At 33.9% G+C, this 16395-nt stretch overlaps 1 protein-coding gene across 2 annotated transcripts in view; it reads left to right on the top strand.

The window, feature by feature from the left end:
• Window positions 1-16395, top strand: part of LOC145248829 (proprotein convertase subtilisin/kexin type 7-like) — a 159518-nt gene that overhangs the window by 119281 nt on the left and 23842 nt on the right. For both annotated transcript variants that reach the window (XM_080110524.1, XM_080110525.1), the window contains 2 exons: window positions 7087-7141; window positions 15421-15559. In XM_080110524.1, the coding sequence (XP_079966650.1) occupies window positions 7087-7141; window positions 15421-15559 (194 nt within the window). The remainder of the gene's footprint in view (window positions 1-7086; window positions 7142-15420; window positions 15560-16395) is intronic.

Here is a 16395-nt window from a genome sequence, read left to right as displayed (position 1 = left end):
TGGTCAACATCATGAAATTTGGAATATAACTTTTTGTCATTTATTATATATATATATATATATATATATATATATATATATATATTCATATTTGGATATTTTCTGAAGATTGAACCATTTGACCTCTAGAAGAGTGTGCAGTGGATAGAGTACTTTGTAAAATTTGATTATAAATGTTAGTTTTCTGGAGGTCAAAGGTTCAGATTCCATGCAAGATACACTTGGAGAAGGTTAGTAGTTACATCAACGGAAACGTTGTGCAAATAACACTCAAGATGAGAACAATAGTCTGAAGAATCCAAATAATCCATCCTCATCTAAAACTATTAAGAAAAGAATCTTTGTTGGAAAATTATTTTGTGAATAAGTCAGTTAATTTCCTGCATTAGTGAATTGTTTTACTTACATAAATAAACAATAGTATGAATGTTCTTCATGAGATCATTAGTTGTTTACCATGAAACACTGTTTTGGGGATTTAAAAACAAAATAGTATATTAAATCATGGCTCCCCAGTAGTTGCTGATCAAACACCACCTCTCTTAAAACAAATGAGCAAAAATAATTTTGGTACTAGATCTATTTCCCCCCCCCCAGATAAATTAGGCTAACCAATTCATATAATTTAAAAATTAAAATAAAATATGCATCAGGTGCGCTTGAAAGCCAAATCACAACGCAATATTACAAAAATAAACAAATATTTTACTTGTTTGAATTTTATAATTTAAATATATTTCGGGGTCAAACTTCATCCTCAGTATTTTCTACATTTTTTTTTTTTTTTGCCATGTTGTAAGTTGGAGAAAGAAAGGTTTGTTAGTAAAGATCTGCACATTGTCTCTCAGCGGTTGTATTTTGAGATGTCGGAACGAAAAGAAAGAAAAAAGAGCTACAAATTACTGAGGATGAAGTTTGATTCCGAAATATATTTAAATTATAAGTGAAATATTTGTTCATTTTTGCAATATTGTGTTGTAATTTGGCTTTCAAGCGCACCTGATATATATTTTATTTTATTCCAATTATATCAATGCCTCTATAACTAAGCGCACACCTCTGACATTTAAAAAGTATTTCTTACCTGTGTCATCCGTCCCTGTCTCCAAAAATTAATGTGCCTGTTATTTACAAACTACTGTTTTATATAGTTTTTAATTGAATCCATTTACTACTTATCATCCGCCCCTTCTTTGTTATTTGTATTATTTTTATATATTTACATTCTTACTTATAATAGGGGTCAAAGTTTAAAAAATTGATCGCTTTTTTTTTTTTTTCTTTTTTTTTTTTGCTCAACATACACCTCCAAACACCCGGGCAACGTCGGGCTGAAATGCTAGTATATATATATAAAAGCGAAAGTGTCTGTCTGTCTGCCTGTGTGTCTGTGTAAATTTCCCTACACAATAACTCTGTCAATTCTCAGTCTACAGACTCGAAATTTGATATACAGGGTACTGAGATTTGGGAAAATCTTTGTAATCTGTTTTCGGCCAGAGATTCGGCTCCTTGGACATGGACCTAACTTAATAACTTGATTTGAGTCCAAAACAATAAATGTTAAAGGGTCATAATAGGGGTCAAAGTTTAAAAAATTGACCACTTTTTTTTTTTTTTTTCTCAACGTACACCTCCAAACACCCGGACAACACCAGGCTGAAATGCTAGTATATCTATATACCTATAAAAGTGAACATGTCTGTGTGTACATTTTCCTATGCAATAACTCTGTCAATTTTCTGTCTTACACACTCAAAATTTAATATACAGGGTACTGAGATTAGGGAAAATCTTTGTAATCCGTTTTCGGACAGAAATTTGTCTGTTAAGGGGTCAAAGTTCAACGATTTGACCTTTGAGAACTCTACCAAACTTCTCCGTCAATTTTGGGTCTACACACTTGAAATTTTAGATATAGATTCTTTGGACATGGATCTAACTTAATAACTTAATTTGAGCTCAAAACAATAAATGTTAAGTGGTCATAATAGGGGTCAAAGTTTTAAAAATTGATCGTTTTTTTTTTGTTTTTTTTTGCTCAACATGCACCTCCAAACATCCGGGCAACGCCTGGCTGAAATGCTAGTTAAAAATATATAACAAATGTATAAAAAAAAACGTATAAAAATTTTTGAATAATATACATATATTTCCCCAAAACCTCAGGCCTTCATGGGGGGGGGGGGAGACTAAAACTTGCTGCTATGGTTTCAAATGATCTGAAATAACAGAAAGGGGAGACTTAATTCCAAATATTTATTGTATGTTATATCTCCTCTTTTGGAAATAGAGTACGATTATGAATATCAACCCTAATCCCTGAGTGGCTTCCGGGCCTTGATAAGTGGTGATCACTGCGTAAAAAAAAAAAAAAATCTCCAATATCAAATAATCTTTATACATTGTGAAATTTGTATAAAAATCAAAGAGGGGAGATATAACATATGAGAAATATTTGGAATCAAGTCTCCATTTGCTGTTAATTCAGATGATTTGAAACCATAGCAAGTTTTAGTCTCCCCTGTATCAAGGCCAGAGGTTTGGGGGGAAATATCAGATATTTTGTAATTCATATGCAAAACTAGGGAAATAAATTACTATGACTGAAACATTGGTAAAGATACAGTATCTTTCCACCCCAAAAAATCCTTTAAAATTATGATTACTTTAGGCTTTCGGTGGTGCTGAAAATGAAAATAATGTTTAAAATCCCAGGAAACGAGCAGTTTCCAAGATGAAAAGATTATAGTTTTAAAAAGTGGAGGATCACTTTTCTATATCAATTTAACGTAAAATGAACACCTACATTATAGCCACCTTTTTTGGTGGGGAGAGGGACGTCTTATTTTTTTTAGGGGTGGGGTTCATTTGGTAATTGTGGCCTGGTAGACTAACACAAAATCTACCATTAAAAACTTGTTTTCCATAGGTTTTCAGGTATGCTGAAAACGGATATTGCTTTTAAATTTCTAGGTATTAAGCAATGTAATTCTTTGTTATAAGTGGTGGCCATTCTTGTATATGCAAGCGCGCACATATTTTTACTTAATACATGGAAAAATACTTATTTGCAGAAAATTTTTAATGCGATATTCGTTTTCAACACACTCAAAAACCTATAGAAACAAGTTTTTTAAGGTAGGTTTTGTGTTGGTCTATCAGACCACAATAAACAACCACCCCTAAAAAAAAAAAACAGACCCCAAATATATATATATATATATATATATATATATATATACTTGTAACCAAAAATATTAAAATGCTCATATCTTTGGTTCCATGAGGCGGTTAAAATTTTATGATGATAAAAAAAAAAAAACTATATTTTCAAACCAACAAAATATGTCCAAATTTGCCAACATTTGTATATATAGTATCCTGGTAGGCAGCTTCAGTTTTGCTGCTTCGGTTGTCTCCCCTGTGACCTTGCCAGGCAACTAATAAAACTAGATCGGCATAGTAGGTCATCGTCACCTAACATTCAAAAACTATACTCTTTCAGCTTTATATAATAACAATAAAAGTGAATGTATTTTCATATTGCCAAATTTCCACCTGTATTTCTTTAAATTGTTATTACCAGTTGTTGCTATTCACATAATTATTAAATATGTTGAATTGAATCTAAATGTTAAGTATTTATTGTTTAAAATTTAGAACCTGGTTTCTATACTGGGTATTACTAAACCTCCTTCATGATGAGCATTATTTAAGCTTTTATTTATTTTCTCTTCTTCACCTCAAACAAAGAGTAAGAGGTTGCTATGTGGGATTATGCCAACGGGGACACTATGTAGAGAGTTGAACAACAGAATGTCTGTTCACATTACATTTAAATTTTTTGTATGTTAGTCAGGGAAGTAGGAAATATGGAGGGAATCTCCAAATTTAATGGTTTGGGGGAAAAAATTTTTAGTTTACCAGCATCTAGGGATGTCTACAGTGAAGGGGTTGGATTTTGCTGCTTGTTGGGTTAATAAGGGGTGCTTACGTAACTAGCTTTGAACAGGCATTAAAGATATACGTTGAAAAATTAGATTTTCACTGATGCAGATTCTGAGTGGTTTAAAATTTTATAAAGACCTATATTATGAGCTGTAGCCACATAAAGAAATGGTTTGCATGATAATTATAAATAGTGGTCGAGGACAACCCAAAGGTTCCCTTTTCAGTAACTATTACTTTGAGGTGCAGAGGGAAGGTGCCATTCCTTTTCCAAGATGACTCCACTTATCCTTGATCCTCATCTTATAATGCTGAGTGTGTCGTAAGGGGGCATCAAGTACCATTTTTTTCTTCATCTTTGGTATGACACAACTGAGGATTGAACCTGGGTCTTGGGTGTTCCATTAGTGAACACTTTTACCATTATTTCCGAATGGGTCGGTCAAGATTATTATAGACTTTTTTTTATGTATATTTTAAATTTTGTACATAGCTCGAATAATACTTGTTCTAAAACAAAATTATTATCCCAAATAGAACAGTCTTGCACCACTTTTGTTTGCTTACAAAGATTAAAATCAAGACATGATGTGACTAAATCTTACGTTTAGTGTCATTGTTTTTATTTTGACCCAAATTCATTACATGATCAGAGGTTATTATTATGACCCCTAAAAACTCTTTAAATACACCAAAGAAATTAAAATTTGACAATTTTGATGGTTAACACCTATTGTTAAAATTTCACAGAAATCTGAATTTCCACAGAAAGGTTTTTTTCCGTTTTTGCCCCATTCCTCCATTGCATAAAGCTAAATTCAACTGAATATAACCCACATTATTCACCCTTATGCAATGTGTTCCAAGATTCATAATTATGGTTCATTAGTTTAAAAGTTAATCCTGTACACACAAATATATAAATACTAGCGTTGCCCGGTCATAAAATATGCATAAATATTTTAATTAATGCAGAATTTATTAAATGTGATGTTAAATTCCTTTAACAAAAAACTTAAGTAAAAAACAAAAAAACAAAAAAAAAACTGAGACATGTGCATGCGAGTATTATGTTATTTTTTCTAAACAGTTCACTTCTTGTAAGTAAAAAAAAAAAAAAATGATGCTCTAGCTGAAATCAAAACCAAAATCTAAAGACAGGGAGTCAAGTACGATAACCATTAGACCAACTTGACACGCCCTTTAAAAAGGGTTTTCAAACCTCATGAAACAGTTGACAGATAAAAATCCGATGACCCTCAAGTATCAATTTTTCAATTTTGACCCCTTAGCAGCCTTTTTTCCAAATGAAAAACCAATTAAAGTTTTCCACATGTCTGAACACTCTATATACCAAATTTCAAGTCTGTAGATCAAAAATTTATTGAGTATATAGGTTGAGAAGTGTCCTCACGCACACACATTCTCGCTTTTATAGATGTAGAAGAGAATGTTGTAACTTTCTTTAAACATTGTGCATAGTGTGTAAATGAGTTGTTTGAAGGTTATGACAATACATCTTTTTAGGGGGGTGGGTGTTAGGTCATCACTTATCAATGCCCAGAAGCCGCTCTAGAATAAGGATTAAATGTGAGGTGGATGGTGAGATGGTCATAGTGAAATTTAGGTAGGGCTAGATCATTTAAGAGGGCATCTCAATAGGAATTTATTTACATTGGATTTAAAGACGACCATGTAATACTCAGCCAGGAAGCATACCCACAGTATTGCATCCCACAGGTAGACAGTTCTAGGAATAAAACTCTGCTCATGGGATTTTCTTTTAGTTTTAAGCACGAACAGAGAATGTGGGAAGTTGTTGGTGGTAGGTTGAAAGATTTGAATAATTTTTGATTATTATTTATTTACCAAGATAATGTATTGGTAATGTTCTCTAAATTTTCAAGGTAAATCTCATCTTCAGAAAGAAGAAAAAAAATATGAACATCCACTCTTTTTTTTGCATAGATTCGCAGAGAATAATTAAGTTAATGTTGACATATGAGCTGGTGTAGCATAGTCATTAATCTTCAAATGATGTTGTTACATTTTAACACTCTGACCAAACACATTGTGCTTGAGACAGTCGTAAGGAAACAAACAAAAGGAAGAAATTCAACTCTTTTTATTATTTTTTTTTTTTTTCAGTTGAAATGAAATGCATTTAATTATGGTTCTTCCAAAATAATGCATTGCCGTTTGTTTGAAAAGTCTTTTAGTTTATCTCGTCTTCCATGTAGTTTACAAAACCCTGCTGCTCTGACATGGCTTAAAAGTCTCTTGCTGCCACCATGGGGCCACATGTCCATCTCACCAGACAGCGTTTTTCTTTCTGCTCTCCATATCGTACGATTTTGTTCTTTCTTCCCTTCTCTTCTTCCGCTGCGATGTCATTTCGTGCACTGGCTCAATAATTTGCATATGTTTTATGCAGCTACTGCTGCTGCTACAAGTGCTGGTGGCTCTGTTATCAAGGCATTTATGTTTAATATTATTAAATTATTATATTTTTACAGTAATAATTATATTAACTTTATATGAACAGATATGTTTCATGTCAAGGGTGTGAGTTCCATTATAAAAATGTTGATTTAATCTAAATAAAATAAAATGCGCATCAAGTGCACTTGAAAGCCAAATTACAACATAATATTAGGAAAATAAAAGATATTTTTCTTGTTTGAAATTTAAATTATAATTTCAAACAAGTAAAATATTTGTTTATCTTCCTAATATTGCGGGTCCTGGATATGACCTAAAACTATATCCGATGGTGAGGCCCCACCTTGTGGGCTTTGGGGAGTGTGGAGCGACCCTTTAATTGCCATTGCTCCCAGGTCCACTCTGACCCGGAGTGGTAGTACCTGTTAGGGTCCCAACTATGGGTTAAATAGAATCTAACTTAAAATATATATATATACTCCATTAAAAATCGTTCCTCAAAATAACTAGATTCAGCATTAAATAACCTGAAAAAGGTTGATATGCCGTAAAACAAAAACAACCAACCAACCAACCAACCAACCAAAAATCCTAATATTGCGTTGTGATTTGGCTTTCAAGCACACTTGATGCATATTTTATTTTATTTAGGTATGTTACATTTTTTTTTTTTTTTTTTTTTTTTCCCCCCAGTTGGGGTCCAGATGATGATGGGAAGACAGTGGATGGCCCACATGATTTGGCTTTGGTAAGCACTTTTATTCATTGAAATTTTTTTTGCTTGACTTAGTCATTGTTATATATATTATGATATACTAAGGCACTTCTTATTTGCCCATACGTTATCACCTTTCACACTTTATTTTAATGAGATCATCAAGTAATTGATAATGTACTTGTGTAAAAAGGAAAAGTTGTGAGCTTATTGTTCCAAAATTCAATTCTGTTGACTCTGAGCAACCACGTGTTTGCTTGCTCAACAGTAAATTCTTGACCCTGATGTGGATTTATTCTCCTTCATCCTGTATTATGCTAGTGTTGTCCTTTCTCACATTGGCAGCTTCCAAAGGGGCACACAGTATAAAAACAAGACACAAAACACACACTTCAATACGTTCTACAAATCTCGGTTGCATTTTGAATATTTGTGTGTAACATCATTGACTCTGAACACTAACGTCCACATCTGCATAGTCTGTTATGGTCTCTTTGTCATCGATTTATATCAGCTCATCTCTATCTACTCCAAGCTATGACCTATGTTTGATTGTGTACTGTGCTCAATTTAAAACTGTCATCAATCATCGTAAACCCAAGACTGCCCACAACTGTGGAAAAACTACCACACCTTAAACTGCCCATAAATTAACTCTAAATGTATTTGGTCTTTTTGTCTGCAGCACCTTGATTAAGAATTCTATTCAGCTTTCTTTTGTGTGCCTTGGTGAACAACTTCCTCTCCATTCTGCTGATAAATCTTTTTCCTTTTTTTATTTTATTTAACAACTTGGAGGAGAGCAGTGGCCAATGCTGATAGTATCACAATCCATTTTAACTTAAAAAAAAAAATCTACTTTGCATTCTTTTTGTCATTTTAATGTCATTTTATGTTGCAATTTAAAATAAATGACTTAAAAAAAAAAAAGAAGAGATATTCATTTCATTGATTTAAATTTTAGTTAACAATGACAATTATTTTTATGGTGGAATAAAGATTTGGTACTTATTTAAAAAAATTAAATTGCCTAAAAAATCTTTATGATGTATGTACCCATCACGGAATGAAGATGTCATATTCCAAAACTCACTTAAATTGATCAAGTATTTATTTTTATACAGAAAATCATTTTTTTTATTTTTTTTTTATTAGGAAATTGTGTCCATTACAGTTCTGATGTTGATCTCGATAATTCAAATTCAGTTATCTCCCCCTTATTTATAAAACATGGCGGATCAGAACAATGTTTCACTTTGTCACAAAAATTTGATTTTCTTAGTTAAAAAAATAAAACCTACTTGATCAATTTACATGATTTTCGGAATATGAAATGTTCATTACATTACACCTACATACATAAACATTCTAAAACAAAGCATTGTCACCAAGAAAATCCACCCTGTCAAAAATATTGTACCAGACTGATCCAAAAAAGTTGTAGCAGGGTTGTTGAAGAAAGCAACGTTAAAATTTCCACGCCATTTTATTATTTTTTTTTCTCATTAGGCCATTTCGTCTTCATATATTTTTCATAAATTGATATTTTGTCTGTCATATCTTATTAATTAAATACACTATCAAATATATTCGCTCTCTGACCACATATTTTTGCGAGCACAATATAATGGTCGCCTTCAGAAACATGTGTGGAAGAATCACTCACTGTGCCTTACAACAAAGATTGAAGTCTACAAGCAGTAGTGGTCACTTTATGGATCGGAGGACTGGGTTCTGTACTAGAAAGAGGTTCAGCTTTTGGAGCGTTTCCACCAGCGATGTCTCTGGTATGTGATGTGCATCAAGTTGCAGAACTGCTTCACCAATAATGAAGTCCTGGAGAGAGTGCACATAACCAGCAGTGAGGCCATGTTTCTGACCAGACAGCTACACTGGGTGGGACACTTCTATCGATGATACGAGACTGCCCAAAGTCATGTTCTATGGCGAATTGTGCCAGGGAAATTGGAATGGGGGCACTCTGCATAAGTGCTACAAGAATCCTCCGATTAGCTACCTATCAGAAACTCTGCTGTCCATCTTCATCTGCTTTTATAATTCAAAGCTTCTCTGGATTGATAATGCCATTTTGTTCAGAACATTTCTTTTCTGAAATTAAAAATGACTGACAACTCAAGACTGGTAGTCGGGGGGGGGGTACAGTTTCTTAGAACTTTTTATATACTCCCTGTACAATAAGAAGGGGAGGGGCGAATGAACTGGAATTGGATGACCTCGTCCTATGACGCAAGTCGGTTTATGGGTCAGACGTTGAATGGAGCAAAGTTCGGATGAACTTAAAACCCTGACCGACAAAAATGAAACCCGGGAATAAGATGATGTAATTCGGCCGCAAATAAGACCAAATGCAAATATCAACAGGGTCAGAATGTGGGTCGATTACGTAAATCGATTAACGGGAAAATTCATAAAAAGCTCATCTTTGTGTTTGTGATTTCTACAAAAAGGTAAATTGTATTGTTATTATATGTCTGTGTTATAAAATGTCATTACAACAACATCTCTCTCTCTAAGATACAACATCATATGTAATAAGACAAGAACTCTCACTAAGACACATATCATTACTAATAAGAACTCACGTAACATACGCGCACAAGTGGTATAGTCTAATACTAATAATAATAACTATATAACAACTCACAATTTACCTTTTTGTAGAAATCACAAACACAAAGATGAGCTTTTTATGAATTTTCCCGTTAATCGATTTACGTAATCGACCCACATTCTGACCCTGTTGATATTTGCATTTGGTCTTATTTGCGGCCGAATTACGTCATCTTATTCCCGGGTTTCATTTTTGTCGGTCAGGGTTTTAAGTTCATCCGAACTTTGCTCCATTCAACGTCTGACCCATAAACCGACTTGCGTCATAGGACGAGGTCATCCAATTCCAGTTCATTCGCCCCTCCCCTTCTTATTGTACACTCCCTAGATTATAATATCTTCGATTTACAAAAGGAGGTCGTGTCTATCTTTTATTTGAGCGACTTTTATGTTACAAAAATTTGTGCTATTTCTTCCTCTCACATGTTTATTCATGTTTTTCATATATAAAAGCGAAACTACAAAAGCAAAGTCGTGTTCTCGGCCTTTCGTGCCATGATATCCAGAAAGCAATGAGCTTTGATCAATCTGGGGGAAACCCCTCATATCAGACAACTGCTATTCATTTGGACACTCCCCTTTTTATGGGGAGCTGGTTTTCCCCAACATCTTGGGGAAACAAACAAATATGCAAAAAGCTTCAAGCTTAACTGGTTCTGCATGATTTCATTTCTCTATGGTGTAATGTTCGACCTAGAAAAGCAGACGTTCGTTTATGCACCTGCGTTTTTTAAGCGTTTAATTTGAATGAGTCTCACTTCCTCTGCCCTCCTAGCGTAGCGGTAACATGATATTTTTTTTTTTTTTTTCGACTTTGCCCCAAGGGTTCGAGCCTACCTGCCTACCAAAACTTTTTTTTTTCTGCACACACACACCAACAAACACCCGAGCGACGCTGAGCACCCCTTGTTAGTCTATTAGTAAAATGTAATATTAAAAAAAAAATCAAAGTGGGACCCGTGGAAATTCCACAATGCTTTCTGCATCAATCTGTATAATTTACGGTTAAAAATAGTATTCCTTTTGAAATAGTGTCTGTCAGTACTATTAAGAGAAAAAAATAATTTGCATCGTCAGCTAAATATTGTTTAAATAAATAAATTACACACTCTGGATTTCAGCAGTTTGTTTAGTATATATATATATATATATATATATATATATATATATATATATAAAATTAAAATGAAAGATGACGAATAAAAGTTATACATTTAACTTTATTATATCATCAGAACAATAAGCAAAAGTTAAGGGGAGAATTGAGTAAAAAATCTCTTTATGCTATGGCATTTCGAAGTTAAATGCTTATCCCCAGAAGAGAAAGGTGAGAATTATAAAAAAATGCAAATCTAGAAAATAAAAAATGGTTTAATGACATTTAGATATGAAATGTGAATGAAGTAATGGGATAAACTGGTAAATAATAATTAAAAGTAGATACAACATAAAGGTAAATAGGGGTAGTGTATATATATATATATATATATATATATATATATATATATACTACCAACACTGCTGGGGAGCCATGATGTAATCCACTGTTTTGTTTTTAAATCCCCGAAACAGTGTTCCATGCTAAGCACATGATGATCCCTTAAATCAACATTAGTTTTATAGTGAATTCGAGAGAGAAAGTTGATGCAGTGATTACAGGTGATTAAATGACTTACTGACTAAATAGTTTTCTAATGAATGATAAAAAAAATACCAAAATTAAATAAGTTTTTTTTATATAGTTTTAAAGGTTAAAACTTCCAAGACTATATATATATATATATATATATATATATATATATATATATATATATATATACAGGGTACTGAGATTTGGGAAAATCTTTGTAATCCATTTTTGGCCAAAAATTTGGCTGTCAAGGGGTCAAAGTTCAACGATTTGACCCTTGAGAACTCTACCAAACTCCTCCACCAATTTTTGGGTATAAATACTTGAAATTTTAGATATAGGTTCCTTGGATATGGATCTAACTTAATAACTTGATTTGAGCCCAAAACAATAAATGTTAAGGAGTAATAATAGAGGTCAAAGTTTAAAAAATTGGCCGCTTTTTTTTTTTTTTTTTTTTTTGGCTCAACATACACCTTCAAATACCCAGACAACGGCGGGCTGAAATGCTAATACATCATAAAGACTTTTATTTTATTTTTAGTATATTTGTTTTTTTTCATGGCGAGGGTGGGGGTTACGGACTTGTATCAAATATTCTTCAAATCTTTTTGAAATGTATTTATTTAAAATTGTACTGTTTTAGTAACAATCTGATTTTGGAACAATTTATTTTCAAAATAGGAAAAGTGTGATTATCTTACCTTAAGAAAAATTAGCATTTTTTTTTTTTTTTTTTAAATCTGACAATCTAATTTTTTAAATCCATGTGAAACTAGATAAAATATATACAAACATAAAGTGGCTTAGTGTATTAATAAAAATAATGGGTGTTTGTCCATTATAATTGGATTTAAAAAAAAAAATGCATTTTAAGTAAAAATTACTGACATGTCAAGTGGAAATTAGTAAAAAAAAATCCAAAAATTACAAAAAATAATCCAAGTAGAAAAAAAATGACAAGAAACATTAAATTTAGAAAAACTTCATTAGTTTTTTGTTTTTACTCTAAGATTACTTGTAGATTTCTCCTCCTTCGTCCGCTCTTATGACTGTGTTATCATCTCTCACATTTTTGGATGTCAAGGGGTGTAACAAGACACTTGGACGTAAGGAGTTACTATTTGGGACGATAGCTATAAGGACACTATGTAAGGAGTTACTATTTGGGACGATAGCTATAAGGACACTATGAAAGGAGTTACTATTTGGGACGATAGCTATAAGGACACTATGAAAGGAGTTACTATTTGGGACGATAGCTATAAGGACACCATGTAAGGAGTTACTATTTGGGACGATAGCTATAAGGACACCATGTAAGGAGTTACTATTTGGGATGATAGCTATGAGGACACTATGAAAGGAGTTACTATTTGGGACGATAGCTATAAGGACACTATGAAAGGAGTTACTATTTGGGACGATAGCTATAAGGACACAATGTAAGGAGTTACTATTTGGGACGATAGCTATAAGGACACTATGAAAGGAGTTACTATTTGGGACGATAGCTATAAGGACACTATGAAAGGAGTTACTATTTGGGACGATAGCTATAAGGACACAATGTAAGGAGTTACTATTTGGGACGATAGCTATAAGGACACTATGAAAGGAGTTACTATTTGGGACGATAGCTATAAGGACACTATGAAAGGAGTTACTATTTGGGACAATAGCTATAAGGACACTATGAAAGGAGTTACTGTTTGGGACGATAGCTATAAGGACACCATGTAAGGAGTTACTATTTGGGACGATAGCTATAAGGACACTATGTAAGGAGTTACTATTTGGGACGATAGCTATAAGGACACTATGAAAGGAGTTACTGTTTGGGACGATAGCTATAAGGACACTATGTAAGGAGTTGTTATTTGGGACGATAGCTATAAGGACACTATGTAAGGAGTTGTTATTTGGGACGATAGCTATAAGGACACTATGTAAGGAGTTACTATTTGGGACGATAGCTATAAGGACACCATGTAAGGAGTTACTATTTGGGACGATAGCTATAAGGACACAATGTAAGGAGTTACTATTTGGGACGATAGCTATAAGGACACAATGTAAGGAGTTACTATTTGGGACGATAGCTATAAGGACACCATGTAAGGAGTTACTATTTGGGACTATAGCTATAAGGACACTATGAAAGGAGTTACTATTTGGGACGATAGCTATGAGGACACTATGAAAGGAGTTACTATTTGGGACGATAGCTATGAGGACACTATGAAAGGAGTTACTATTTGGGACGATAGCTATAAGGATACTATGAAAGGAGTTACTATTTGGGACGATAGCTATAAGGACACTATGAAAGGAGTTACTATTTGGGACGATAGCTATAAGGACACAATGTAAGGAGTTACTATTTGGGACGATAGCTATAAGGACACCATGAAAGGAGTTACTATTTGGGACGATAGCTATAAGGACACTATGAAAGGAGTTACTATTTGGGACGATAGCTATGAGGACACTATGTAAGGAGTTACTATTTGGGACGATAGCTATAAGGACACTATGAAAGGAGTTACTATTTGGGACGATAGCTATAAGGACACTATGAAAGGAGTTACTATTTGGGACGATAGCTATGAGGACACTATGTAAGGAGTTACTATTTGGGACGATAGCTATAAGGACACCATGAAAGAGTTACTATTTGGGACGATAGCTATAAGGACACCATGTAAGGAGTTACTATTTGGGACGATAGCTATAAGGACACTATGAAAGGAGTTACTATTTGGGACAATAGCTATAAGGACACTATGAAAGGATTTACTATTTGGGACGATAGCTATAAGGACACTATGTAAGGAGTTACTATTTGGGACGATAGCTATAAGGACACTATGTAAGGAGTTACTATTTGGGACGATAGCTATAAGGACACTATGTAAGGAGTTACTTTTTGGGACGATAGCTATAAGGACACTATGAAAGGAGTTACTATTTGGGACGATAGCTATAAGGACACTATGAAAGGAGTTACTATTTGGGACGATAGCTATAAGGACACTATGAAAGGAGTTACTATTTGGGACGATAGCTATAAGGACACTATGAAAGGAGTTACTATTTGGGACGATAGCTATAAGGACACTATGAAAGGAGTTACTATTTGGGACGATAGCTATAAGGACACTATGAAAGGAGTTACTATTTGGGACAATAGCTATAAGGACACTATGAAAGGAGTTACTGTTTGGGACGATAGCTATAAGGACACCATGTAAGGAGTTACTATTTGGGACGATAGCTATAAGGACACTATGTAAGGAGTTACTATTTGGGACGATAGCTATAAGGACACTATGAAAGGAGTTACTGTTTGGGACGATAGCTATAAGGACACTATGTAAGGAGTTGTTATTTGGGACGATAGCTATAAGGACACTATGTAAGGAGTTGTTATTTGGGACGATAGCTATAAGGACACTATGTAAGGAGTTGCTATTTGGGATGATAGCTATTAGGACACTATGTAAGGAGTTGAGAACCATTATGTCTGATCGCATTATGCATGAACTTCTGCATGTCAGTAAAGTCGGGAAGCAATTAGAGTAGAAGGCTTTCCGGCATTCTCTACAGTGAAGGGGTGGGAGTTTGCTGCTTGTTGGGTTAGTCGAGGATATTTACATTGAGGAGGCACATAAATGGTACAAGTTTGTCAGAACAGATTCCATTAAAATACTTGTAAAACAGGCACAGAGATGCAACATTGTGGCGATGGGACAGAGCTTAGTTTGGTTGATGGTGCGAAATTTATTGAATAATGCAGTTTTATCAGTTTCTTCTATTGAAGCCAATTCTGTATGATAAACTGACTTATCTCCCTTTATTTTAATTAACTTCCACAATTTCAAATTAGAAAATGGCAGATTGAGAATATATAATAAGAGCAATGTTCTCCTTTGTAAAAAAAAAAAATAAAAAAAAAAAAAACTAGTTCTAATAGATCTACTTTTTGGATATTATTATAATGCACAAACACCAAATAATGTTACTCTTTCTAATTTGTTTTCCTCTTCAGCGAGCAATGAAACATGGGATCGATAATGGACGTAAAGGTTATGGCAGCATTTATGTAGTCGCCAGTGGAAATGGTGGAAGCTACTTTGATAACTGCAACTATGATGGCTATGCAAATTCCATCTACACCGTAACAATTGGTAAGTTTTTTTTTTTCCGTTTTAGTTTGTGCTCATGCAAAGTTGTCGCAAAATGTGACCCCCCCCCCACTCGACAATAATCGCCAACCCCAACAGTGTGTTGTAGATTTCTCCTCCGTCTTTTCTTCTTATGGCCGTGTCATTGATTCTCACATTGGCAGCTGTCAAAAGGTGTGCACTGGTTCACAAGCATATAAAAAATATACAAAACCCAACTCCAAAGAAAAATGCGGACTGGAAATTTATTGTAAATATTAGTTGTATACTAGGTGTGTGTGTGACACCATCGTCCCTCTATATGCTAAGATCCACATTTACATATACTATTGAGGCTGTCAATTGACCAATTCATTTCCTCATCTCCTCCGAGCTGAGCTAGGATCAGTTTTTGTCTAGCTCAAACTTGCAACTGACATCAACTCTGACTGCCGTAAACCATCACCCCCCCCCAATTGTCATAAACTCTATTGCCACAAAACCTACCGACACTTCCAAACATGGTAAAATTGTCATAAAACTCACAGCCACACCTAAAAGCTGTCCATCCATCAACTCTAAAATATATTGATTGATCCCCTTTTCAGTTCTTTGTCCTAAAATAACTTCTCCACCTTGGTTAAAATATTATTTCAGCTGCCTTTGTCTACCTTGGTGAACAACTTCTTCATTGTTTCCTATACTTTTGTTCACCGATAAACCTATTTCCTCTTGTTTTTTATCATACTACTTTTTCATTTTCACATCCACTTACCAACACTTGTGGGAGGCGCTGATAGTATCACAACGGGAGGCTTAGATTGTAAGAGAAAAAGATGACTACAAATGGTTTGGGGAAA

This window comes from Euprymna scolopes, chromosome 27 (assembly GCF_053919585.1).
Source record: "Euprymna scolopes isolate OS-2025 chromosome 27, ASM5391958v1, whole genome shotgun sequence".
In the NCBI taxonomy this organism is placed as follows: domain Eukaryota; kingdom Metazoa; phylum Mollusca; class Cephalopoda; order Sepiida; family Sepiolidae; genus Euprymna; species Euprymna scolopes.
This window is presented reverse-complemented; position numbering and strand designations above follow the sequence as displayed.